We start from the raw sequence: 25,979 nt of genomic DNA, 5'->3' as shown, positions 1-25,979 counted from the left end.
AAAAAGCATACAATTCCACGAAGATTAGTGGCAGGTCAGAAGATTGGACAGAATATAAAAAACAGCAAAGAATGACGAAAAGAATAATAAAGATGAAGAAATTAGAATACGAAAGAAAGCTAACTAGAAATATAAAAACAGATAGTAAGAATTTCTACAGGTATTTAAAAAGGAAAAGAGTAAGTAAAGTGAACATTGGTCCTCGAGAGAGTGAGTCTAGGGAAGGAATAATGGAGAATAAGGAAATGGCGGATGAATTGAACAGATATTTTTTTTTTTTATTCGTTCACGGGATGTGGGCTTCGCTGGTGAGGCCAGCATTTATTGCCCATCCCGAATTGCCCTTGAGAAGGTGGTGGTGAGCCGCCTTCTTGAACCGCTGCAGTCTGTGTGGTGAAGGTTCTCCCACAGTGCTGTTAGGAAGGGAGTTCCAGGATTTTGACCCAGCGACGATGAAGGAACGGCGATATATTTCCAAGTCGGGTTGGTGTGTGACTTGGAGGGGAATGTGCAGGTGGTGTTGTTCCCATGTGCCTGCTGCTCTTGTTCTTCTAGGTGGTAGAGGTTGCAGTTTGAGAGGTGCTGTCAAAGATGCCTTGGTGAGTTGCTGCAGTGCATCCTGTCGATGGTACACACTGCAGCCATGGTGCGCCGGTGGTGAAGGGAGTGAATGTTTAGGGTGGTGGAAGGGGTGCCAATCAAGCGGGCTGCTTTGTCCTGGATGGTGTCGAGCTTTTTGAGTGTTGTTGCAGCTGCACTCATCCAAGCAAGTGGAGAGTATTCCATCACACTCCTGACTTGTACCTTGTAGATGGTGGAAAGGCTTTGGGGAGTCAGGAGGTGACTGCAGAATACCCAACCTCTGACCTGCTCTTGTAGCCACAGTATTTATATGGCTGGTCCAGTTAAGTTTCTGGTCAATGGTGAGCCCCAGGATGTTGATGGTGAGAGATTCGGCGATGGTAATGCCGTTGAATGTCAAGGGGAGTTGATTAGACTCCCTCTTGTTGGAGATGGTCATTGCCTGGCACTTGTCTGGCACGAATGTTATTTGCCACATATGAGCCAACGCCTGGATGTTGTCCAGGTCTTGCTGCACGTGGGCTCGGACTGCTTCATTATTTGAGGGGTTGTGAATGGAACTGAACACTGTGCAATCATCAGCGAGCATCCCCATTTCTGACCATATTGATGAAGCAGCTGAAGCTGGTTGGGCCTAGGACACTGCCCTGAGGAACTCCTGCAGCAATGTCCTGGGGCTGAGATGATTGGCCTCCAACAACCACTGCCATCTTCATTTTTGCTAGGTATGACTCCAGCCACTGGAGAGATTTCCCCCTGATTTCCATTGACTTCAATTTTACTAGGGCTCCTTGGTGCCACACTTGGTCAAATGCTGCCTTGATGTCAAGGGCAGTCACTCTCACCTCACCTCTGGAATTCAGCTCTTTTGTCCATGTTTGGACCAAGGCTGTAATGAGGTCTGGAGCAGAGTGGTCCTGGCGGAACCCAAACTGAGCATCGGTGAGCAGGTTATTGGTGAGTAAGTGCCGCTTGATAGCACTGTCGACGACACCTTCCATCACTTTGCTGATGATTGAGAGTGGACTGATGGGGCGGATTGGATTTGTCCTGCTTTTTGTGAACAGGACATACCTGGGCAATTTTCCACATTGTTGGGTAGATGCCAGTGTTGTAGCTGTACTGGAACAGTTTGGCTAAAGGCACAGCTAGTTCTGGAGCACAAGACTTCAGCACTACAGCCGGGATGTTGTCGGGGCCCATCGCCTTTGCTGTATCCAATGCACTCAGCCGTTTCTTGATATCACGTGGAGTGAATCGAATCGGCTGAAGACTGGCTTCTGTGATGGTGGGGATATCGGGAGGAGGCCAAGATGGATCATCCACTCGGCACGTCTGGCTGAAGATGGTTGCAAATGCTTCAGCCTTGTCTTTTGCACTCAGGTGCTGGACTCCGCCATCATTGAGGATGGGGGATGTTTGCAGAGCCTCCTCCTCCCATTAGTTGTTTAATTGTCCACCATCCTTCACGACTGGATGTGGCAGGACTGCAGAGCTTTGATCTGATCAGTTGGTTGTGGAATCGCTTAGCTCTGTCGATAGCATCTTGCTTCCGCTGTTTAGCATGCATGTAGTCATGAGTTGCAGCTTCACCAGATTGGCACCTCATTTTTAGGTACGTCTGGTTGGCACCTCATTTTTAGGTACGTCCTGACATGCTCTTCTACACTCCTCATTGAACCAGGGTTGATCCTCTGGCTTGTTGGTAATGGTAGAGTGAGGAATATGCCGGGCCATGAGGTTACAGATTGTGCTGGAATACAATTCTGCTGCTGCTGATGGCCCACAGCACCTCATGCATGCCCAGTTTTGAGCTGCTAGATCTGTTCTGAATCTATCCCATTTAGCACGGTGATAGTGCCACACAACACGTTGGATGGTATCCTCAGTGCGAAGACGGGATTTCATCTCCACGAGGACTGTGCGGTGGTCACTCCTACCAATACTGTCATGGACAGATGTATTTGCGACAGGTAAATTGGTGAGGACGAGGTCAAGTAAGTTTTTCCCTCGTGTTGGTTCGTTCACTACCTGCCGCAGGCCCAGTCTGGCAGCTATGACCTTCAGGACTCGGCCAGCTCGGTCAGTAGCGATGCTACCGAGCCACACTTGGTGATGGACATTGAAGTCCCCAACCCAGAGTACATTGCGTGCCCTTGCTACCCTCAGTGCTTCCTCCAAGTGGTGTTCAACACGGAGGAGGACTGATTCATCAGCTGAGGGAGGGCAGTAGGTGGTAATCAGCAGGAGGTTTCCTTGCCCATGTTTGCGTCTGTCTTCACTGTAAAAGATACAAATAACATGCAGAAATAATTGTGAATCAAGAGATGAAAGGGAGGAAGGAACTTAAAACATTTACAATCACCAGGGAATGGGTTTTGAAAAAAATTATTCGAACTAAAAGCTGACAAATCCCCAGGTCCTGATGGACTTCATCCTAGGGTCTTAAAAGAAGTGGCTGCAGAGATCGTATTAATTGGTATTAATTTTCCAAAATTCCCTCGATTCTGGAAGGGTCCCATCAGATTGGAAAATAGCAAATGTAACTCCTCTATTCAAGAAAGGAGGGAGACAGAAAGCAGGAAACTACAGGCCAGTTAGCTTAACATCTTTCATAGGCAAAATGCTAGAATCTATTGTTAAGGAGGATATAGCAGGGCACTTGGAATATCTCAATACAATCAGGCAGAGTCAACACAGCTTTGTGAAAGGCAAATCGTGTTTGACTAATTTATTAGAGTTCTTTGAGGAAGTAATAAGCAACGTGGATAAAGGGGATCCTGTGGATGTGGTGTACTTGGATTTCCAGAAGGCTTTTGACAAGGTGCCACATCAAAGGCTACTACACAAAATAAGAGGTCATGGCGTCGGGGGTAACATATTAGCATGGATAAAGGATTGGTTAGCTAACAGGAAACAGAGAGTAGGCATAAATGGGTCATCATAGATGTTTTGCTATAGTTATACATATAGCTCTTGAAACATTTGCCTGAGGAAGGAGAAAATCTCCGAAAGCTTGTGAATTTAAAATAAAATTGCTGGACTATAACTTGGTGTTGTAAAATTGTTTACAATAGTTATACAGGGCATTGGTGAGACCACATCTAGAATACTGTGTGCAGTTTTGTTCTCCTTATTTAAGGAAGGACATAATTGCTTTGGAGACGGTTCAGAGAAGGCTCACTCGACTGATTCCTGGGATGAGGGGTTATCTTATGAGGAAAGGTTGGACAAGTTGGGCCTGTATAAATTGGAGTTTAGAAGAATGAGGTGTGATCTTATTGAAACATAAGATCCTGAGGGGACTTGAAGGGGTAGATGCTGAGTGGATGTTTCCCCTTGTGGAAGAGACTAGAACTAGGGGCCGCAGTTTAAAAATAAGGGGTCTCCCATTTAAGACAGAGATAAGGAGACATTTTTTCTCTGAGGGTCATGAATCTGTGGAACTCCCTTCCCCAGAGAGCGGTGGAGGCAGGGACACTGAACATTTTTAAGGCTGAATTGGATAGATTCCCGATTAACAAGGGAGTCAAAGGTTATAGTAGGTTGACAGGAAAGTAGGGTCGAGGTCACAATCAGATCAGCCATGATCTTATCAAATGGCAGAGCAGGCTCAAGGAGCCGAATGGCCTACTCCGGCTCTTAATTCGTATGTTTGTATGTTCATATGTACCTGATCTGAGGCATCCTCTGCCATCCAAGGCAATTGGACCTAAAATCAGCCCTTTTACATTGACAGATTTCATATTTAGAATTAGATTACACAGTAAAGAAAGAACTTGCATTTATACAACCTCAGAACGTCTCAAAGTGCTTCACAGCTAATGAAGTACATTTGAAGCGTAATCACTGTTGCAATGCAGGCAAATGCAGCAGCCAACTTGCACACAGCAAGGTTCGACAAGCAGCAATGAGATATATGACCAGATAATCAGTTTTTGATGGTACTGGTTGAGGGATAAATGTTGTCCAGGACACCAGGAGGACTCTGCAGCTCTTCTTCGTATTGTGCCATGGGATCTTTTATGTCAGGGGGTGCATCAGGAGTGTGGTGTCTGGAAAAGCTGGAGGATAAGTCCCTCAGGATTTTAAACCACCTTCCCCTCATTCCCTTCTCACTTAAGACTCACCCTCATATACTATGCATGACAAATTGCTGCTGCTTTCAGAAGCCACTCATCGGTCTCTGTTTACCTATGCCAACAAATGCTAACTGTTGTCCCATTTCAGGTCCAGAAGCTCCACACAGCCCCCAGGGAGCAGAAGGAGGAGGAGGGTCACTTGATCTTGCACTTGCAGACACCAGCTCAGAGACTGGCACCCTGCGTAGTTCAGACAGGTGGATAGAGGGGTGTGCACGGAAGATGCACCCAGCACTAGTGCGCAGGTACAAGGCAGGGGGATAGGACTGCCCAGGAAGTAGCTCGCTGTGGGGATAGCTCACATCCTAGCCCTGCTGTAGAAGGTACAGATGAAAACATTGAGGCCCCACCATACATTCTAAGTACACTGATCTGCCTGCCTGCAAGCTTGTGCATAACGACAGAGAGCATGGAGAAGTCCAGGTCCAACCTGTTTGCTGCCTTTGCACATGGTATCAAGACCATGCATTCAAACACGGAGCGAGTGGTCAGCTCTATGAGCACTGCAGAGGGCCCCACAATGATGGAGCCTCTGGTAACAACTCTGAAATCTTCAATGGGAGCTCAAACTGCTGCCATTTTGGATCTGGGGCTATCATCTCCTCTGGTTTACAAAGCCTGAAAGAAAGCATGGATGGCAGCTTCCAGAGCCTCCCAGCATGCGTACACTGTGTTCTCACACAGGGCAGTGAGTGTTGAGGCTAAACACGCAGAGTGCCATTTGCTCCATGGGAGAGCCATGCTGGGCCAGCAGCCAAGTCCCAGCAGCCTGGTCCTCAATGACAACAGCCCCTCCAGGTTGCCCACCATGGCCATCTCAAGTGCCCTCAGTGAAAATTCTGCAGCCTTCTATCTCCCAAACTGTAGCCACTGGGGAACCACCTCGTAGGAGCACTAGAATAGGTAACCGAGCACACAAGACAGGCACTCGGGTGATTTATAGATAAGTGTAAATTATGTCAAAGTAGTGAAGTAAAATAATTTGTTTTGGTATAGTTGTTGATCTTCATCTTCATCATCTTAGTGATGTAACAGGATCACTCATGAAGTTGTACAGTTTGAGGGCAATGATGGGTGTCAGGACTGGGCTTGATGAAAGGAGGGAGTTCTGGCGCATTGGGAAGGGAATGGGGGGGGTTCAGGAGAATCTCGCCTCAGTAATTTTCTGCCTTGCAGCTCGCAGCACAGCTGGGCAGTGCTCTTCTTCTGCATCTTCCAGTTCCTCACCCCCTTCTTCATCTTTCCGCTCCTCTTCCTTCTCAGAAAGCTACCAGGCAAATTGCACATTCTATTGCAAGATTGTGAAACACACGGAAAATGATTATGAATCTTGAGACTCGCTCTGGGCTGTACTCAAGGACTCCTCCTGAGCTGTCCAGACAGCGGAACCATTGTTTCTGGATGCTAATGGTTTGCTCAATCGGAACTCTTGTTGCATGGCTGTCATTATAATCAGGGCTCCACATCTATGCCTGGGTTCCTGAGAGGAGTCATGAGTCTGTTAGTGAGGGGATAGCCCTTGTCCCCCAGTAGCCAGCCTGCCATCCGATGGCCTGGGTGGAACAGAGGGAGAATTAAGGACTGACGCAGTGTGAAAATATCATGACTATTGCCAGGAAACCGGGCACAGACCTGCATGACGCGCTGTGGTTACAAACAAGTTGAACACTGAGTGAAAGGCAGCCATTCCTGTGGAGAAGAAGTGCTGGTTCGTGATCGGGGCTACGTGTGTGCAATCTATGATGCCAAGCACCTGTGGGAATCCAGCAAATCCCAGTGCTGATTTTTCCTGCTTGTCAACCTCCAAAGGGAGCTGTTGACATCTTGCAAACAGTGCAGCAGTGACCTGCCAGATCACCATATGCACAGCAAACTCACTGATGTTGCTGATGTCACCAGAAGTCTAATATTTACAGCCACGATAACCTTCACTGTCACACACTGTGCAGTACATGCCTTGATGTGGGGCTCCAATTCTTGCCCCACCAGGTGACTGTCTCCCTGTTGAAACACAGCTGCCTTTCATACTGCTCCTGTGAGGTTCAGGTATGATGTTCTGTTTCTCAATACTTGCATGCTGAAATGCCTTCTGTGTCCTTGCCTCCTTTACCCTCTTCTTGCAACCTGTGCAGCAGCTGCAGCCTCCTCCTCCCCCTCCCCCTCCCCCTCCTCCTCCTCCTCCTCCTCCTCCTCCTGATTTTGGAGCCTCAAGTGTAAGCCCAGCAGCACACTCATGTTTACCAATTGAGAACAAGCAAATCCTGTGAAACACTTCCTGCTCTCTACAAATTCAGTCTGCAAATGTATCTCAAAAGACAAACATTTGCTAAAAAAGCCAAAAACCTAGCCCAAAAGCATCCTAGAAGCATAAAACAATTAACCAGAGACTTAATAAAGTGAGGAACTCTTTAAATACTGTTTGCGAAAGCTGCTTACCAACTGTTTCTGCCATGATTTGCTGGGTGGGTTAAGGAAGTGATGTTTCAGATGCGTGCAGACACCAATTTCAAGAAAGAGGCACAGGACCCTAATTAACATATTTAAATAATGACTGCACTTGTTTCAGGTAGCTGCCAAGGACACCCAATGATGTTGGGCATACATTCGGCAGGCTGCAGAATTAGACTTCGTGGCCCTTGATTTGGACCTGGCTAGCACAATGTGATTTAATTTCCTTACCTCCTCTTCCAAGTTCAGTGATCTAAAACCTCAAATCATTTTTTGTTTTACTTCTCTGAACCAATCCTATTCCTTTATAACCCTGTACACACCAGAAGTCTGGAAATATTTGTCATGTTTCCATGCTTATGAGATCCAAATTATTTATTGGTAAGATTTTTTCCCATTATATCAATCAACTTTTATAACTGAAGTTCAGCCAAATCCAACTGCCAAGCATAGAGTCTTGGCTGCAATAATAGATAGAGCTACCTCAGCCAAAAATATAACTAATCTCATTATCTCAACAAAGTTAATGGGTTGTTTTGAACTTTCTACACTGTAACACCATAAATGCAGAGAAAAGTTGCACTGTAATTTTTTTTACAGCAGTGTTATATTAATTCAGCATTACATTGCTGGAACATGTCATCCAATAAAAAAAATGTGGAAGATAGATTTTGAGGGTAATACTACCAAAAGCTTTATCTTCCCATTTTAGATATGTATAAAGAACTACATTGATTTCAGTGCACAAGATTCAGATTTTAAGTGAATTGAATAAGTTACCACTCTGGATAACATCGACAGTTCTGCACTTGTGGTCTATTGTGCTGAATTGAGGTGGTTACCATTGGTTTAATTTCCATACAGAATGACAACAGGTTTTGTGCATGCTCGTGCGTGTCATGATGAATCCATTTGATATTTGTTTTGTTCACATCAACTCATTGACTTAATAATAAATATTCCATTTGGCACTAAAATGACCTCATGAATTTTATATTTCATTAAGGGGATTTAAAGATGGAAACTACTTGTGGAGAGAACCAACTTTCCATCCTCTTCCAATATCTCTCCTCTGCAGTCTACCTCTGGAGTGATTCTGCTGTCACCCAAGCCAGCACTAAGTTGTTGGCAACTGCTTCCCCTCTTCTACTCCCATGGTCACCTCTGGTATATCCCAGAGATCATTCCTGTTCACTATCTACATGCTATCAAGAGTCAGATTCCACATGTGTACTGTTGACACTTAGCTTTACCTCAGTGTCTCCTGCAATGACCCAAAGGTTGATGCCACACTCTCAAATTGCCTAACTGATATCAAGACTTAGATGAGCCAAAACTTTCTCCAGTTGGAGGTCAGCAAAACTGAGGCCATCCTCTGCCTCCCATAGCATCTGTACCTCTAACCTCGTCAATTGACCTCTGCATAACTTACAGAAATAAGTTTCATTTTAAAATATACAAATATTGACTGAATTTTCAATATACAATTTGGTCTATGATTTATAATGTTAATATGCAATAATCGTGTTCTTTTTCCAGCTGATACTCTGGGAAGCTTACAACTCACAGGTAACAAAGATTATTCTGTATCACAGGAATATGTTTGTCCAATCATATTTAACCCAAAAGGTAGAATGAGAATTATATTTTAAGAGCATAAAACAAAAATTGCCTCTTTTCACTTATATCTGAGTTCACATCTGATTTGCGCAATGTGTTGATGCATTTTTTTCTAGAAACTTCAGTATAAATGGAGTAATGCCCATTCAGTGGACAGTCTCCATTCTAATACAAACTCACAGCTCATTGAAAACGACCATTAATAATTTTTCAATATACTCTATATACAAAACAAGGACAGTCATTTTTACTTTTTAAAAAAATTAAGAAAATGCACCTGTTCTCTAATTATCGTTAGCTCAGACACAATTTTCTCCACACTGCTATCACGGTCTTTTTTGTCTTTTCCAAAAGCTGGGTTGTGCAAATTAACTTCTTTCATAGCTAGCAGATTCTGTCCACTGTATTTCCTAACCTGTAAATTCAAGAAGAGATGTGAAGTATACATTTATTGTTTCTGTAGCATAAAGCTAATAAAACATTACAATACAAGGAATAGCTTACCTTAAAAACATTCCCAAATGCTCCACTCCCAAGATAGTCTAAAATGGCATAATTACCGATAAATTTTGTTGGAGCTTTATTTTGGTTAACTCCTTCAATATTTTCAGTGATTTGTTTTAGTTCATCAGTCTAGACACAAAATTGCAAGAGAGATTACAAACTTTCTGTGGAAAGGTAAAACCTTGAAAATATCCAAATGTAATTAGAGTTCTTCACTTACAGGTAAAGAGTTCAACTTAGTTACCAAGTTTTCATATGCATGGATGTCACGCACATAATGTCCAACATCAATGAACATCTCAAACATGTCTGGAGGAAATAGCCTGCATTAAAAAATCTGATTAGTGAGAGTCAATCATGAGAATTTTGACATCAAACAAATTAAACAAACCTGTAGAACAGAAAAAATACGCAGTATTCTTCTACAATCAGTAAAATCCATGAGGGCTATTCATGTATTGTTAGAGATTAAGAGAGTTTTGCTGTAGCAAGTACTTAACCTACTCTAATGAATGTAATGTCATACACTAATTGAAGTAAAGGGCAGCAAAGCCAAATTGGAAAGACAATCACATTTCTCAGAGACTCAACTGTTTAGAACCATAGAACCATATTTAGTTTATTTTGGTCAATTATTTAATTCAACTTAGAAGGTACCCTTTTTGACAAAAATCTATTCCCTGAACCAGAGATCCAGTCAAGAAAGCTTGGACCATGATAATGGATAATAGGACTGATCTTCCTTTCCTAACACTGTCCAGAAGCAATTATTGCAGAGTGCTCCAGCAGACTAAAAGTGCAAAAGCAAAATACTGCAGATGCTGGAAATCTGAAATAAAAAGACAGAAAATGCAGGAAACCATTCAGCAGGTCAGACAGCACCTGTGGAAATAGAAACAGAATTAACGTTTCAGCTCAATGACCTTTAATCAGAGCTAAAAGTGCACTCTCCTGGACTGCAGAGCACAGCACCCAAACTTGTTCTCAGGCTTAATTAAAATAGAGGGGCTACATGGGCACACTATTAGACACAACCATGGAGAGAGTAGGAAGACTGGGTGATTCCTGGGCCTTAAAGGCACCAGCACCATTAAAGGGGCAGGCACAGATGAAGCCCCTTGGGAGAGACAAAAGGATTTTGTTACTTTGTAGGTAATGGGCAAAAATTATTATCTGGATATGTTTTGATGAATAAAGGTTGTTTTTAAAGTAATGTATGCATGTCAGAAGCTGTGAATTGCATGTTGGTGGAATTCATGTTTATTTAGAAGGTTTCGTCCCAGAAATAATAGAAATGCCTTTTCATAATGTGTCTCTTAATCTGCTTGCTATCAGTTTGTAAAGTCATGGAAGCACATGAAATGAATTCGATGTCCATATTAGTTGGTTCTGCCATGATGCTTGAATCCTTATTATAAGGAAGCACCTGTCTTTGGCTAACTTCAATGTGGATTTGAAGCAAAACTTATCCCAGGATTTGTTTGCCAAAGATCCCCTTGCTTTAAAGGACATCTAGAGAAGCTTTTGCTGCAATTTCAGAGAGAAACTAGATAAAGGCAGCTAATCAAGCCTCCAGAGCAAGATTCCCTGGTTAATAGACTGTCTAGGGCATCGACCGCAGCCTGCTTTCTGCAGTGAGGTGACCTGGAGTACGTTCAACCAGCAACAGGAATTGCTCTCTGAAGGATCGCTGAGCAGTCTTTGCCACAACCTAAAGCGGAGATGACACCTGAAAAGAAAATTCAGCTCAGTGAAATTAGTATCATATAATTCAGATCTGTGGTCAGTGCAGCAGGTCAGCCAAGGCACGACACACCTGGGAGGTCCTGTTTACTCTAGCTGTGACCAAGTGTCACTTTTGAAAGTCAGTGCAGACTTCTTTGCACTGGTCCAAAGAGATGTGGGTATCACAAAGGTTGAATATTTGGGAACTTTAAGATAAAAAGCAGGGGCTCTACTGGTCCCCCTCCACTTAACTGGTTTAGTGGTTAGTAGTGTTTTTAGTGGTTAGTCTGATAGTTAAAAAGCCTTAAAGCTTCACAAACACTAACAGTTAAAAAGAGCAGGAAACCAGAGCAGTTAAACAAACCCAGTGAAAAATCTCAAAAGGTGATGTGATAGTCAGCACGGTGGGCGGCTGCGGTGGAACCCGAGGAAATTAAACTAAGTCTTTAATTTGCTATACACATTCTATCTTTAACTATAAACTATAAATAAATAGTTGAATAAGTCAATATTCAGAATAATTAATTAAAAATCAAGCTAAAATCCATCTATTAAATATAATCTAGACCTTAAGTGTTTCTATTGGGGAGAGTAACAAGATGGACAGGACATTAGAAGAAGAGGTCGAAAAAGATATTAAAACATTTAAGATAGAAAGAGGGGAGATGATTGATAAACTAATCAAACTAAGGGAGGATAAGACCCCTGGTCTGGGTGGATTGCATCCGCAAATATTAAAAGAAGTTAGGGAGGAGATAGCAGAGGCACTATTACATAGATAGTTAACAATTCACTAGAAAAGGGAAAGTGCCAGAGTACTGGCAGACAGCTAATGTTATTCCTATATTTAAAAAGGGAGATAGAACAAGTCCAGGAAACTATAGACCAGTTAGCTTAACATCGGTGGTAGGAAAGATAATGGAATCTTTACTCAAAGACGTAATAGAAAAACATCTAGAAAACGAAAATATAATAAAGAATAGTCAACATGGATTTCAGAAGGGAAAGTCATGCTGGACTAACTTTACTGAATTCTTTGAAGAAGTAACAGAAAGGGTAAACAAGCGTAATGCAATAAATGTAATATATTTGGATTTTCAAAAGGCCTTCGATAATGTACCGCTTTGTAGAATCATGGCATGTGGAGTCAAGAGACAGGTGGTAGAATGGATAGCAAGCTGGCTACAAAACAAAAAAGAGTAGGGGTTAAGGGTACCTACTCAGACTGGCAAGAGGTGGGAAGTGGTGTTCCACAGAGATCGGTGCTGGGACCATTATTGTTCACAATTTACATTAACATTTGGATTCGGGAATCAAAAGTACAATTTCAAAATTTGCAGACTACACCAAATTGGAGGGTGCAGTTAATTCAAAGGAAGAATGCATGAAAATGCAAGGGGACATTAATAAACTTGCAGAATGGGCATATAATTGGCAAATGAATTTCAATATAGATAAGTGTGAGGTGGTGCATTTTGGCAAGAAGAAGGAGGCCACATACTGCTTGGATAATAAGAGTTTGAATGGGACAGAGGAGCAAAGGGATCTAGGGGTACAGATACACAAATCACCAAAAGTGGCGGCACAGGTTAATGAGGCCATAAAAAAGGCAAATCAAGTAGTAGGGTTCATTTCTAGAGGGATAGAATTGAATAGCAAAGAAGTTATGTTAAGCTTGTATAGAACCTTGGTTAAACCACACTTGGAGTATTGTGCACAGTTCTGATCTCCATATTATAAAAAGGATGTAGAAGCTTTGGAGAGGGTGCAAGAAAGATTCACAAGGATGATACCAGAACGGAGAGGATATCCTTATCAGGAAAGGCTGGACAGGCTGGAGCTCTTTTCTCTAGAAAAGAGAAAGCTGAAGGGTGACCTGATAGGATAGAAGTAGAGAAATTGTTTCCACTTGTGGGGGAGTCCAAAACTAGAGGTCATCAATATAAGATAGTCGCTAATAAATACAATAGGGAATTCAGGAGAAACTTCTCTACCCAAAGAGTGGTAAGAATGTGGAAAACGCTACCACAAGTAGTAGTTGAGGCAAATAGCATTGAGGCATTTGACGGCAAGCTAGATAAGCACAAGGGAGAAAGGAATAGAAGGGTATCCTGATAGGGTTAGATGACGTAGGGAGGGAGGGGGCTCATGTGGAGCATAAAGGCCGGCATAGACCATTGAGGCAAATGGCCCGTTTGTGCTATAGTTTCTATATCACTCGCTGTAATACAAAGACTTTCAAATTGAGACATTCTAACTTCTAGGACACTTAGTGTTGAACATATCAAACATCAAGTGGTATGCTACAGGATCCTCTGGGTGATTATCCTCTTCCTCCTTGGGTATCGTCTCATTGGACTGTCAACAACACTGTACCTCTGGTGCCAGCCAACACAGATGAAGATCTTCAGCCAGCACCATTTGGCGACAAAGCAGTGGTCTAGGCTGTCGGTAATGCCATGAGATGTTTCCGTGCATCAATGGGGCCACTGCAAACTTGCAGTTTTTCTTAACTGGAGTAGTGCTTGCAGATGAGATTGGGTTCTACCTGCTGCGTGATACCTAATGGTATCAAAGTGCCAGTGGTGACTGGCTAAAAGGCAGAACTGATGTAGGAGGAAAATCTCTTGGTATTTCCTTTTCATTTCACTCTTATCCTGCAACATGCTAATTATCTGCTGGATTCAGTCCCAGAAGATATGGGCTAAGAATCTCAAACAGGTTTGGCACATAGCATCATGCTTACAGGATTGGCAAAGTTTGAACCCTTTTGCTATATCAAAGTTAGACACAACGATACTTGATGCTCCGTGCCGAGTAGGGCCATGTGCAGGTTGAAGATTATTGATGAAAAATATGTATGGACAATGATGACTGAAACAAAAAAGTGTCAGCCAGTACAATAAGTTGATCTAACACTGAATGAGATCAAGTGTTTTTTGACATTTTCAAATACACAAATAGTGAAACTACAACAACACTTACGAAACAAAGAGCAAATAGCTATGCGATATTCCCACAGTTTTTGTACCCCACAGGGTACCATATGAAGTGCCAGACATTGGAAATGCCTGAAAGGGAGGTGAATCCTTCACGTGGTTCCCACAGACCATGATTCCAACCTGGATCAACTTTAGGGAAAGCCAAAAAAAGGTTATTTTATGGTCCATCCTTCAGTTTGTAGCAGTCTAAGTATTTGAGATGGACTGCTGCAAGTATGACTGAGATTCAATCTTTGATTTGTAACAGGTAGTTGATTTTAAGAAGCTGTTCAGCCAAGTAGGTTGGTGTGGTTCAACAATAGAAGAGAGTGATAAATACTGAAAAATTAGCAAGGTTAATTTTTACAATTCCTTCTTTATGTTGAGTTAAGTTGATCTCAGACAAGGCAGGGGTAAGGATGTTCAACATGTCCTCATATTTAAAAATTCATTCTGGGGATATGGGGATCGCTAGCAAGGCCAATAGGTATTGCCCATCCCTAGTTTCCCTTGAGAAGGTGGTGGTGTGCCTCCTTCTCAAGGCCAACTAGGGATGGGCAATAAATGCTGGCCTTGCTAATGATGGTCATATGCCCAGAATGAATATTTTAAAAAAAGAGTACATGATGTTGCGGGGACGGCGTGATGGGTAGAAAAATCACACAGGGCTCCCGCTCGACTGCTCTCCAGGCTGGAAAGTGTGCATTTGTGAACAATAGACGAGCATATGATCCCAATCAGCTGCGAAATCTTCCACAGTTGAGAGACCTGTCAATACTCACTGTCAAAAAAATATTGCCCACTTGGTTGAAGTATTGGAGGACAACTGATGCATGTGGAACCATATACCAGTAAGGAATCAATACCTTAAAAGAGAAGTGAGGAGGGAGATAAATGGTAGAGAAGATAAAAATGTAGGAAAGAATAGTCCACGAACATCTCTATTGTTGGTCAGATGAGTGAAAAGTAAAGACATTCAGAATTGCCTATTGAATGAATAATGTGCAAGTTATTAATCTGTGAAATCACTTCTTCATGCTGGAAGGAATAGCAACAGTTGCAATGTTTTTTGTGTTCATTGCAGGACTCATTTTTCTTCTCACTTGTGTATTGATCACAGCTCCCAGGTGTTTTCTTGTGTACTTTATTGGTAAAATTCAAAAAAGTAGAAATCAAATATGTGAATTCAAAACAGCCTAATCAGACCCTAGTTAATGATGTTGCGGATTTAAAAAATTATAATTTGCAATTTAAAAGCATGTTTTAGTAGAACAGTGTATTTTTCAAATCAGAGAATCAACTCCAGGCTGTTGATGCAGACCTCCTCGCAGATTATCCAGAGTAGCAGTGGCAGAAGGCATTGTCACAAGTTACATATCTTGATTTTATAGCTTGTTTGATAGCTTTTGTTGTTTTTTTTTATATTGGTGGTACTAAGTTTTCAATCTCAGTTCCATTGCCATCATGAAGTACCAAACAGATAACAGGACACTTCTCTGAAGAGGTGAAAATCAGAAGAGATTTTAAAAAACTGTACAGTACTTTGTATATTTTAACTTGGTTGAGGGGTTACTGAAATTTTGGCACAATGGCATTACCTCTATATTCAATTGTGTAAGTGTCCAATGCATTTATATGCTGTACCTTTTGAACAATTGTCTGTTCCTTTCCATACTGAAGAGAAAACGTAAAGCTCTAAATGCGTAACACTGTAATGAAAAAGTTATAAACATTGTATCTAAGTATATACATATTACTGAAATGAACAGACATATCACACATGTTGAAACATAGGCAAGTACAAATCTATAAGAATATAATAAAAGGTGTATGTTACTATAACAAGTCAAAAACAGCCAATTACTTTGAGACACATGAAGACAAATCAAAGCATTTTTTCCCAGAAATTTCATACTGGTAATAGTAACATTTGCACAACTAAAAACAAAACTTGGTCTAACTTCCATTGAAATCACTGTTCCCAGGAAGACGTTTGTATAAATGAACAATTAAGCCACAGAAACCAATTTGCAATATTTTACGGCAATCACTTTTTGTTGTAATCGAAGAAATTAATCTTAATTTTCAGCAAGCGAGGCAGTTACATATCATCAGTATGATCACCCCAATTTAAACCATGGGGCTTAGAAACCCAATGTAATTCATTGCTCCATTTAGAAGCTGGTAAATAGAATGAAAACACTAATTAGTGATTGCATTCATACATGTAACAATGCAAAACTCGGTCAGCGTCTAAATTGATTGTTTGAAACATATAAATCAAATTCACCCTCCTGTGGATGTTTTTTTCCCCAATAAACAAAAGTATACGGCTTTAGAAAAATAAAATTGGTGTTGTACCTGCAAGATATCTGCTTTTGATGCATTCCTTTGTTTGCTTGGTAGAATTAACTTTCCTATCACATAAATGCCATTCCCCTGCATAAAGAATTTAAAGAACTATGACATCAGAGATTTATTTCAGGTGTTAAGCAATATATTCCTGAGATTCTACTGAATGTTCAGAATGAACTTCCCCAATGGTAAAGATTCCAAGTTTGATTCTTGGGCAATACTGAATCAGCTGGTCTCAGCCAGGATATCAGTAGGGCCAATACATCACAACACGCTGGCTAGTGAGGATAGGGCTTTTCTACTCCTGATCGCTTTACAGTGGCCCTTGCTGGAAAGCACACATGTAAGACACTGGATGAGGATAGAATCGGGCTCAGCTATGATATTCTCTACAGTCAAGTAGTTTGTCAACATAAGGCTCACAGATGAAGAAGGTATGGCTTTTTTCAATCTTTGACTATGTATTCTCGACACAACTTATAGCCTAGTTTGATAAGGTCTTGGAAAATCCATGTGCTGATCAGGCATACTTCCTCATGATGTTGTAAACCAGCAGTCATACATACCCCTATTTCTGTATTGTATAAAGTCCCCAAACCTGCATCAGTTTGAAGTTGAAACCTGCTTAACACTAACATTACTGTACAAGGCCTGTGAGGATAGATGGTTGGAATTGCAGTGTGTAGAGGATGTATATCCTTCAAAGAATTAAGATATCCTTGCAAGGTAATTAATGAATCTTTCTTCTCCATTCCAACCCTCTGCACGCTACAGGAGCATACCAAAGTAGTACAGATTTGAGAGATGGGGGGGTGCCCATCACAGAGAGAGGCAGAAACATCCAGAAGGCAGAGAGAGCCAGCAAATATAATGGGTCATTTGCTGGCTCTCTCTGCCTTCCGGATGTTTCTGCCTCTCTCTGTGTTTTTTTTTCTCTGTTTTTTTTCCCTGTTTGTTTTTTTGTTGAATGTGTATTCGGGGGTTCTGCAGATGACACCTCTCTGTCTGAACACGGTGATTGCCTTGGCAACGGGCAGTTGCAGGGGCAGTCTGTAAACACCATGTATTATTCAATATGTATAAATGCGTAGGCTTCAAGGAGATCTTGAAACATTTACCTGAGGAAGGAGAAAATCTCCGAAAGCTTGTGAATTTAAAATAAAATTGCTGGACTATAACTTGGTGTTGTAAAATTGTTTACAATTGTCAACCCCAGTCCATCACCGGCATCTCCACATCATGACCAGCTTTCTAGACCAATCTGCCAATGCATTATCTGTGCTGCAGTTAAATCTGAAGAATAATATTCAGTAAATAGATGAGGATTTTTCCATGTGGCACTTTCGCATACGCTATCAATTCGAACTTGATTGAGACGCCCAGGAGGCATCCATGACAGAGGTCAAATGACCTGGAGCCTGCCCTCTGAGTTTCTTCCCTGCAAAATAGCACTAGTGTAGGATGCACTCAACCATGTATGGCTATCTGCTGTTTTGTCACTAGTCTGCCTTGGGTCGCTGCACCACAGGAAATTAATTATTGTCATAACTGCTTAAATTGCTTTGTATGGGAACCATAATAACACAAGATCCATGAGCATCTATATCATGGAAGAAAAATTCCATTCCTAATGTATGTGGCTAATTAAAAAAAATAGGACAATAATACAATGACAATAAAGGTGGGAAGTGACATTAGGTAAAAACTCTGGATGAGTACGTAAGATCACCTGGCTGGAATGCAACATGAAATTCCATTGATTTATAATAAAGGCCTGAAATTTACTATTTCTGCAAGTCCAAATTAACACTAACAGTGCAGTTTTTCACGTAAAGAAATTTGGGGAGGGATTCTCCTCCGCATTCACACCATAAATCAGGCAGGATTGCAGTGAACATTGCTAGAAAATACCGGTGGTGAAGACTACCGCTGCCTTGCTGCCCAACTGGTACTTCCTGCATGCAAATGGCGGTGGGAGTATAGGGCCTGAGTTCCTGGTGAATTTTCCTTCTTTTCATCCCACCCCAGTGCCATCTGGGAAGTGGCTCTAAGTGGAGATAAAGGTTCATGTTCCCTCAACAAAGACAGATGACCTTGTAGCAGCCACCTCTGCAAGCAAGAATTTACTGTTTTCTTTGAAAGCGGTCAGTAACTTGTTCTCACAGTCATATACACACACCTGCATTATTGAGTGAATACAAATTCAGGTCTTCTTTTTATTGGCTTTGGAGTCCTGTTTCGCTATGGTCATTTTGTACACAGGTGCAGCTTTGTATATTGTTCAAAGCTCTATCAACCAGTATGTGCTGTGCCATGTAAAATCCAAAGCCATCCAAACTGAAAATCAATTTGGATCCATGTATGCCTACATCAGATTTTCAAACTATGGAACCACAGTTCTGATGGCATTTTCTTTTACAAGCTTGGGTGACTAGCCATTAAATCAAACTCAGACATCTTTTGGAGTAGGAGACTTTGAAAATGCTCCTATATGGCATTTACGCAGCAAACTAGCAATATTTAGTAACACAAAGGAACATAGAAAACCTCAAAGTCAGAAAAGACCATGGCCTAAATTTTAAACCCAGAAGAACAAGGGGTGGGGGGGGGGGGGGGGGGGCAGTGAAAATCAAACCCGACCCCAACTCGCCCACTAAACGGAGGCAGGACGAGGGGCGGGCGACCAACCGCTCTTAGGAGCCGGGTCGGTCACAAAGCTTCCGAGGAGGCTGCGGCCACCATTTTTACAGCTTTTTCATTTTTAACCCCTGGGGGCTGGGATTCCCGGGCCTTCTACTTCACGCCACGTGAGAGGAGGTGAGAAGGCCCGAAACAGCAGGTAAGTGCCTTTATAGCACAGCTTGTGGGCCAGGAGGCGCAGGAGTGCTTCCCCCAGGCCTAACAAGCTTACTTTTTAAAAAAAATTCGTTCATGAGATGAGGGCGTCGCTGGCGAGGCCAGCATTTATTGCCCATCCCTAATTGCCCTCGAGAAGGTGGTGGTGAGCCACCTTCTTGAACCGCTGCAGTCCGCCTGCTGAAGGTTCTCCCACAGTGCTGCTCGGAAGGGAGTTCCAGGATTTTGACCCAGCGACAATGAAGGAATGGCAATATACTTCCAAGTCGGGATGGTGTGTGACTTGGAGGGAAACGTGCAGGTGGTGTTATTCCCATGTGCCTGCTGCCCTTGTCCTTCTAGGTGGTCGAGGTCGCGGGTTTGGGAGGTGCTGCCAAAGAAGCCTCAGCGAGTTGCTGTAGTGCATCCTGTGGATGGTACACATTGCAGCCACAGTGCGTCGGTGGTGAAGGGAGTGAATGTTTAGGGTGGTGGACGGGGTGCCAATCAAGTGGGCTGCTTTGTCCTGGATGGTGTCAAGCTTCTTGAGTGTTGTTGGAGTTGCACTCTTCCAGGATAGTGGAGAGTATTCCATCACACTCCTGACTTGTGCCTTGTAGATGGTGGGGAGTCAGGAGGTGAGACACTCTCCGCAGAATACCCAGCCTCTGACCTGCTCTTGTAGCCACAATATTTATATGGCTGGTCCAGTTAAGTTTCTGGTCAATGGTGACCCCCAGGATGTTGATGGTGGGAGATTCAGCGATGGTAATGCTGTTGAATGTCAAGCGGAGGTGGTTAGACTGTCTCTTGTTGGAGATGGTCATTGCCTGGCACAAATGTTACTTGCCACTTATCAGCCCAAGCCTGGATGTTGTCCAGGTCTTGCTGCATGCGGGCACAGACTGCTTCATTATTTGAGGGGTTGCAAGTGGAACTGAACACTGTGCAATCATCAGCGAACATTCCCATTTCTGACCTTAAGATGGAGGGAAGGTCATTGATGAAGCAGCTGAAGATGGTTGGGCCTAGGACACTGCCCTGAGGAACTCCTGCAGCAATGTCCTGGGGCTGAGATGATTGGCCTCCAACAACCACTACCATCTTCCTTTGTGCTAGGTATGACTCCAGCCACTGGAGACTTTTCCCCTCGATTCCCATTGACTTCAATTTTACTAGGGCTCCTTGGTGCCACACTCGGTCACATGCTGCCTTGATGTCAAGGGCAGTCACTCTCACCTCACCTCTGGAATTCAGCTCTTTTGTCCACGTTTAGACCAAGGCTGTAATGAGGTCTGGAGCAGAGTGGTCCTGGCGGAACCCAAACTGAGCATCGGTGAGCAGGTTATTGGTGAGTAAGTGCCGCTAGATAGCACTGTCGACGACACCTTCCATCACTTTGCTGATGATTGAGAGTGGACTGATGGGGCGGTAATTGGCCAGATTGGATTTGTCCTGCTTTTTGTGGACAGGACATACCTGGGCAATTTTCCACATTGTTGGGTAGATGCCAGTGTTGTAGCTGTACTGGAACAGTTTGGCTGGAGGCACAGCTAGTTCTGGAGCACAAGTCTTCAGCACTACAGCCGGGATGTTGTCAGGGCCCATAGCCTTTGCTGTATCCAGTGCACTCAGCCGTTTGTTGTTATCACATGGAGTGAATCGAATTGGCTGAAGACTGGCTTCTGTGATGGTGGGGATATCGGGAGGAGGCCAAGATGGATCATCCACTCAGCACTTCTGGCTGAAGATGGTTGCAAACATTTCAGCCTTGTCTTTTGCGTTCAAGTGCTGGACTCCGCCATCATTGAGGCTGGGGATATTTATAGAGCCTCCTCCTCCCATTAGTTGTTTAATTGTCCACCAGCATTCACGACTCGATGTGGCAGGACTGCAGAGCTTGCTTCTGCTGTTTCGCATGCATGTAGTCCTGAGTTGCAGCTTCACCAGGTTGGCACCTCATTTTTAGGTACATCTGGTGCTGCTCCTGGCATGCTCTTCTACACTCCTCATTGAGCCAGGGCTGATCCCCTGGCTTGTTGGCAATGGTAGAGGGAGAAATATGCCGGGCCATGAGGTTACAGATTGTGCTGGAATACAATTCTGCTCCTGCTGATGGCCCACAGCGCCTCAGGGATGCCCAGTTTTGAGCTGCTAGATCTGTTCTGAATCTGTCCCATTTAGCATGGTGATAGTGCCACACAACATGTTGGATGGTGTCCTCAGTGCGAAGACGGGACTTCGTCGCCACGAGGACTGTGCGGTGGTCACTCCTACCAATACGGTCATGGACAGATGCATCTGCGACAGGTAAATAGGTGAGGACGAGGTCAAGTAGGTTTTTCCCTCGTGTTGGTTCGCTCCCAACTACCACAGGCCCAGTCTGGCAGCTATGTCCTTCAGGACTCAGCCAGCTCAGTCGGTAGTGGTGCTACCGAGCCATTCTTGGTGATGGACATTGAAGTTCCCCACCTAGAGTACATTCTGTGCCCTTGCTACCCTCAGTGCTTCCTCCTAGTGGTGCTCAACATGGAGGAGGTCTGATTCATCAGCTGAGGGAGGACGGTAGGTGGTAACCAGCAGGAGGTTTCCTTGCGATGTTTGACCTGATGCCATGAGATTTCATGGGGTCCGGAGTCAATGTTGTGGACTCCCAGGACCACTCCCTCCTGACTGTATATCACTGTACCGCCACCTCTGATTGGTCTGTCCTGCCGGTGGGACAGGACATACCCAGAGATGGTGATGGAAGAGTCTGGGATGTTGGCTGAAATGTATGATTCCTGCAGCAACTCCTCACGATCTCCAACGCCCACCCCCCTCCCGATGACTCCTGACCCCCCCCAATCCCGACAACCCCCACCCATGACCGACCGAACCCCCCCGACCAAATCTAAAACTTACCTTCTCGCATCCGCTTCCTTCCTCTTATCCCATTCAACTGGCCTGTCGGATGGAAAACTGACAAAAAAAAAGACGTCCTTACGTCAAAATCGTAAGGACGTGCGGGAAACCCACACTCCCGGGTTTCCCAACAGGAAATCATCCTCCCCCTGCTGTCTTCGCAGCTTCGTGTTAAAATTTAGGCCATACGTCCATCTAAGCTGCCCTCCTGCTGTCCTTTCAGCTGCAACCAATGATCCATTTTTCTTTACGATATGTCCAATTTGACCATGTTAATCTAATCTACTTGCCCCTACAACATCTCTAAATAAGCTATTCTGAAAACCAACCACCCTCTCAGTGAATGCTTTCTTACATCACACCTGAATCTACCCCTTTTCAGCTTATACTCTGGTCACCTTGTTCTGCTACCACATACCAAGTGAAATATCTCTACATTCCTGAGCCTCAACACCTCCATCATCCTGTCCGTCTTCTCAACTCCAATGAGAGAAGTCCCAGTTTCAAGAGTCTATCCTCATATGCTTTACTGTCAAGTCCATTAATCATTCTGGTATGGTCTCTGCACCTTTTTCAGGTCAGTGCAGTGAGGGCTCCAGACTCTCTAATCTGAGGAATCCTTAAATATTTGTGCCATTTGTTCTACCAGCACATCATTGAGTTTGCCAAGAAACCTAGGATGAATCCCATCCAGCCCAGTTGCTTTACTCACTCATATCATATTCAAGTATCCAACCACCAACTCTGTCGTAATGTTAATTTTATTACACCCCTCAATCTGAGTATCTTGGTACAGCCACTTTGCTACAATCCACGTGCTGGTTCCGTAAATACAGAACTAAAGAACTCATCCAATTTTTCAGATATGTCCACATCTTCATTAATCTTAACACTCTTTCAGAAGCCAACAATCTGTACTCTTGTTTTTTCTATTTTCTCCTTTTATTATCACATGGTTCATTATGATTCGACTCTAATTAAAACCAATATTTCTTCTAACAAATAATAGTTGACCTTAACTTTGAGCGTACTAACCTGTACAACCTGTTGAGCATTTGTATCATTAAGCACCAGCTCAGTAATAGCAGCACAACACGCTGAAATGACAAAATAGTCAATAAGGAATTGATGTTAGATAAAGGGTAGCGCACAGTTTTGGCACATCAAGGGGTTCAAATATCATTCCAGCAAGGAATGTTTTACATCCTTGGAACACATCTCAGACTGTTCCTTATTCTTTATAATGTAACAAACTTAACATTACTTACTACTGTTTACCATTTTAGTGATTTTTTTCATTTTGGTTACAGGGGTGCCATGGCGCACAGCAACGGATGATTGACTCCCACAGTTAAACCATGTGACAGAAACATCAGTAGTATTGTTGAAAAAAAGTTTATAAAAATAAAACCAGATGATTCAATTGTGTCATTATTAGAGTTAATCTTTTTATGAAGAACATTTTGAGAGTTTTCTGTATGAATGGGTGATTGATATTTCATAAATACTATGCAAAAAGGCACACAAAGTCAACTGGACAGTTGACTTGGGTGGTGCACCAACTCATGTTCCATGCTTGAATATATTCCTCAACTAATTATATTTCAGTAATGCAAAATATGTAATACTACCAATTTCATAATATCGATGCTTCTATTAAAAACAAAGAAACTCACCGAATCTATTCAATGTAAGAAAAAGTTCTGCCTTAATCATTTATTTATCAAAAAATGTCAACAATTAATCTATATGCTGGATCTTTACTTCAATGAAAAATGTGGTACCTTCTTGCAAGGATAGAGTATTTTCATGAATTTCCTGAGTACTCAGTTTCTCAGACAGTTGAAATTGTCGAATTCTCCCTGAGGCATTAGCACTAGACAAACTTCCAATTGAAGAACGATCGGATACAAAATTTCTATCTCTAACAAAAACATACAAAAAGAAAACAGTTCTAAAAAGACACGCACACTCACACAGCGAAACAGCTCTGGCACAATTTGACAGATATGGTTATTCAATCTATCTGAAACACTGGATAGATGCTAGATATCTTACTCTGTGTTTTACATTAACCCTCCATTTCCAAATACTAGTTTCTCTACTATGGTGGGGACTGAACATAACCAGCTCACTATAAAGACTGAAATTATATGAATTAACGTAACAATGTCATGCATCTAACTTAATATCAAACATACTAGCCAGCGATATTCAGAAGTTACAATCTAACCTTCACTAGTTCCAAATTTATTTAACTTTTCAAAATTCTTATAAATTTTCCAACTATTTGAACTTCAGGGTAAAGCATATTAAACTGTACAACAAAATCAAAAATTACTTTTTAAATAATCTTGGGTGATGTCATGGCAGAAGAGATTCTACACAAAATGTCTCCTCATAGGATTTTTCTAATGAGTAATTTGACAGTACAAAATAAAACCATAAGAACTGAGAAATATTACTTAGTGTATAGGGTATGTAACTTTATAATGTTAAGGAAAATGTGAAAAGTAAGTTGAAATTTCTCCATTAGAAACGGCAGAAGTGCCTATTTCTGAATATATTCATATAACCCTCAATTTGTTTATTTTATGCAAATATCTTCTTCAATTATGACTTCAGTTCATATGTCAGATAACTAATATAAAAGGCTAAAATTAAGTAGTCCTTTACTATTAAGATGTTTTTCTTTTAAGCTCACCCTTGTAGAATGTGGAGGAGTTGCTGGATGCCGCCCCACAAGCGAATCTCGGTGCTGGTATCTGGATCCTCACAGAGCTGAACTAGAATCCAAACAACACTCCATAGCAATTTCAGGTGGTCAGAATGCAGCAAACTGAGCATGATGGGAATCCCTTCATAGATCTTCACCTGTTCTCTCACTTGAGCGTCTGCACAGAGTAGACGAAGCAGCTCAGCAGTCATTCTGTAAATACCATTAGCATTGAGGAAACCAATCAAATACAGCCGTTTGCTTCTAACAAAGGAACAGAAACAAAGCTGTCCACCTCCTCCTTTAAAGCTGAAATCATCAAATTTGTGTTCCAGTAATCAGTAACAACTTCCCCACTAGCCAAAAAAAAAACAATTTTTCCCCCATCAAATCAACACAAAGATAGCACAATCTAGGTAGACAGGGGACAGGATTTGGGGCAGGAACCAGGTTTAGCTGGATTTCCTCCCCCTTTTTCCACCTGTCAAAATTTCCAATTGATGTTAGGGGAAAAACATAATATGCCTGGCTAGATATGGGCAGCCATATACGACACTATGCAAGTGAGGGAAATTACATCATTTGCACCCTAGAAACGCCGAGTACAAAAGATACCTGCATTACTAAGGGTCCCAAAAAGAGAGGTTACATTTTTACTGGCCAATTTCCAAGAAACTGCCAAATTCAAAACTAGGCAGCATTTTCAATCTTTTAAAAATCTTTAGCCAGCACACGGTGCCACAATGGCTTTCTTCCCCCTCACCAATTGCACCATTAATGTTGCTGGCCCCTGACCAAAATATTTAAATACCCTTGACTCCAGGAAATAGACCAAGGTCAAAGATGCAAACAATGGCTGGGAAAGTACCGCCCTGCAGTACTTCCACTGGCGGAGCAGGACCAGTCCTGTACTAAACAACGTTGTGTAAATGAGTACCTCATAGCCTTAACTGCTTCTAAAAAAAAATCATTGAGTTTGAAAAAAAATAAAATCTCAACGTACCTTTTTGATAGCAAGTCATATTCTTGTAAAATTGTTAACAGGTTTTCTACAATAGTGAGTTCCCCTATCTTCACTCTGCATTCGGAACTAAAAAAAGCTAAACATTATTAGCTTGTTCAGTTACAATCACTTATTTAGTGGTATACTTTGTGCTGTTTATTTAA

General features: G+C 42.5%; 1 protein-coding gene across 2 annotated transcripts in view; it reads right to left on the bottom strand.

Annotated features, from left to right (window-relative positions):
- The window catches only part of nek10 (NIMA-related kinase 10), a 211,732-nt gene that overhangs the window by 128,737 nt on the left and 57,016 nt on the right, over positions 1 to 25,979 (bottom strand). For both annotated transcript variants that reach the window (XM_068002825.1, XM_068002817.1), the window contains exons 11-19: positions 25,816 to 25,902; positions 24,801 to 25,025; positions 23,881 to 24,020; positions 23,132 to 23,193; positions 16,364 to 16,441; positions 15,647 to 15,711; positions 9,517 to 9,619; positions 9,297 to 9,425; positions 9,070 to 9,207 (exon numbers count right to left, since the gene is read on the bottom strand). In XM_068002825.1, coding sequence (XP_067858926.1) covers positions 9,070 to 9,207; positions 9,297 to 9,425; positions 9,517 to 9,619; positions 15,647 to 15,711; positions 16,364 to 16,441; positions 23,132 to 23,193; positions 23,881 to 24,020; positions 24,801 to 25,025; positions 25,816 to 25,902 — 1,027 coding nt within the window. The remainder of the gene's footprint in view (positions 1 to 9,069; positions 9,208 to 9,296; positions 9,426 to 9,516; positions 9,620 to 15,646; positions 15,712 to 16,363; positions 16,442 to 23,131; positions 23,194 to 23,880; positions 24,021 to 24,800; positions 25,026 to 25,815; positions 25,903 to 25,979) is intronic.

Source organism: Heptranchias perlo, chromosome 2 (genome assembly GCF_035084215.1).
Source record: "Heptranchias perlo isolate sHepPer1 chromosome 2, sHepPer1.hap1, whole genome shotgun sequence".
NCBI classification, from domain to species: Eukaryota; Metazoa; Chordata; class Chondrichthyes; order Hexanchiformes; family Hexanchidae; genus Heptranchias; species Heptranchias perlo.
This window is presented reverse-complemented; position numbering and strand designations above follow the sequence as displayed.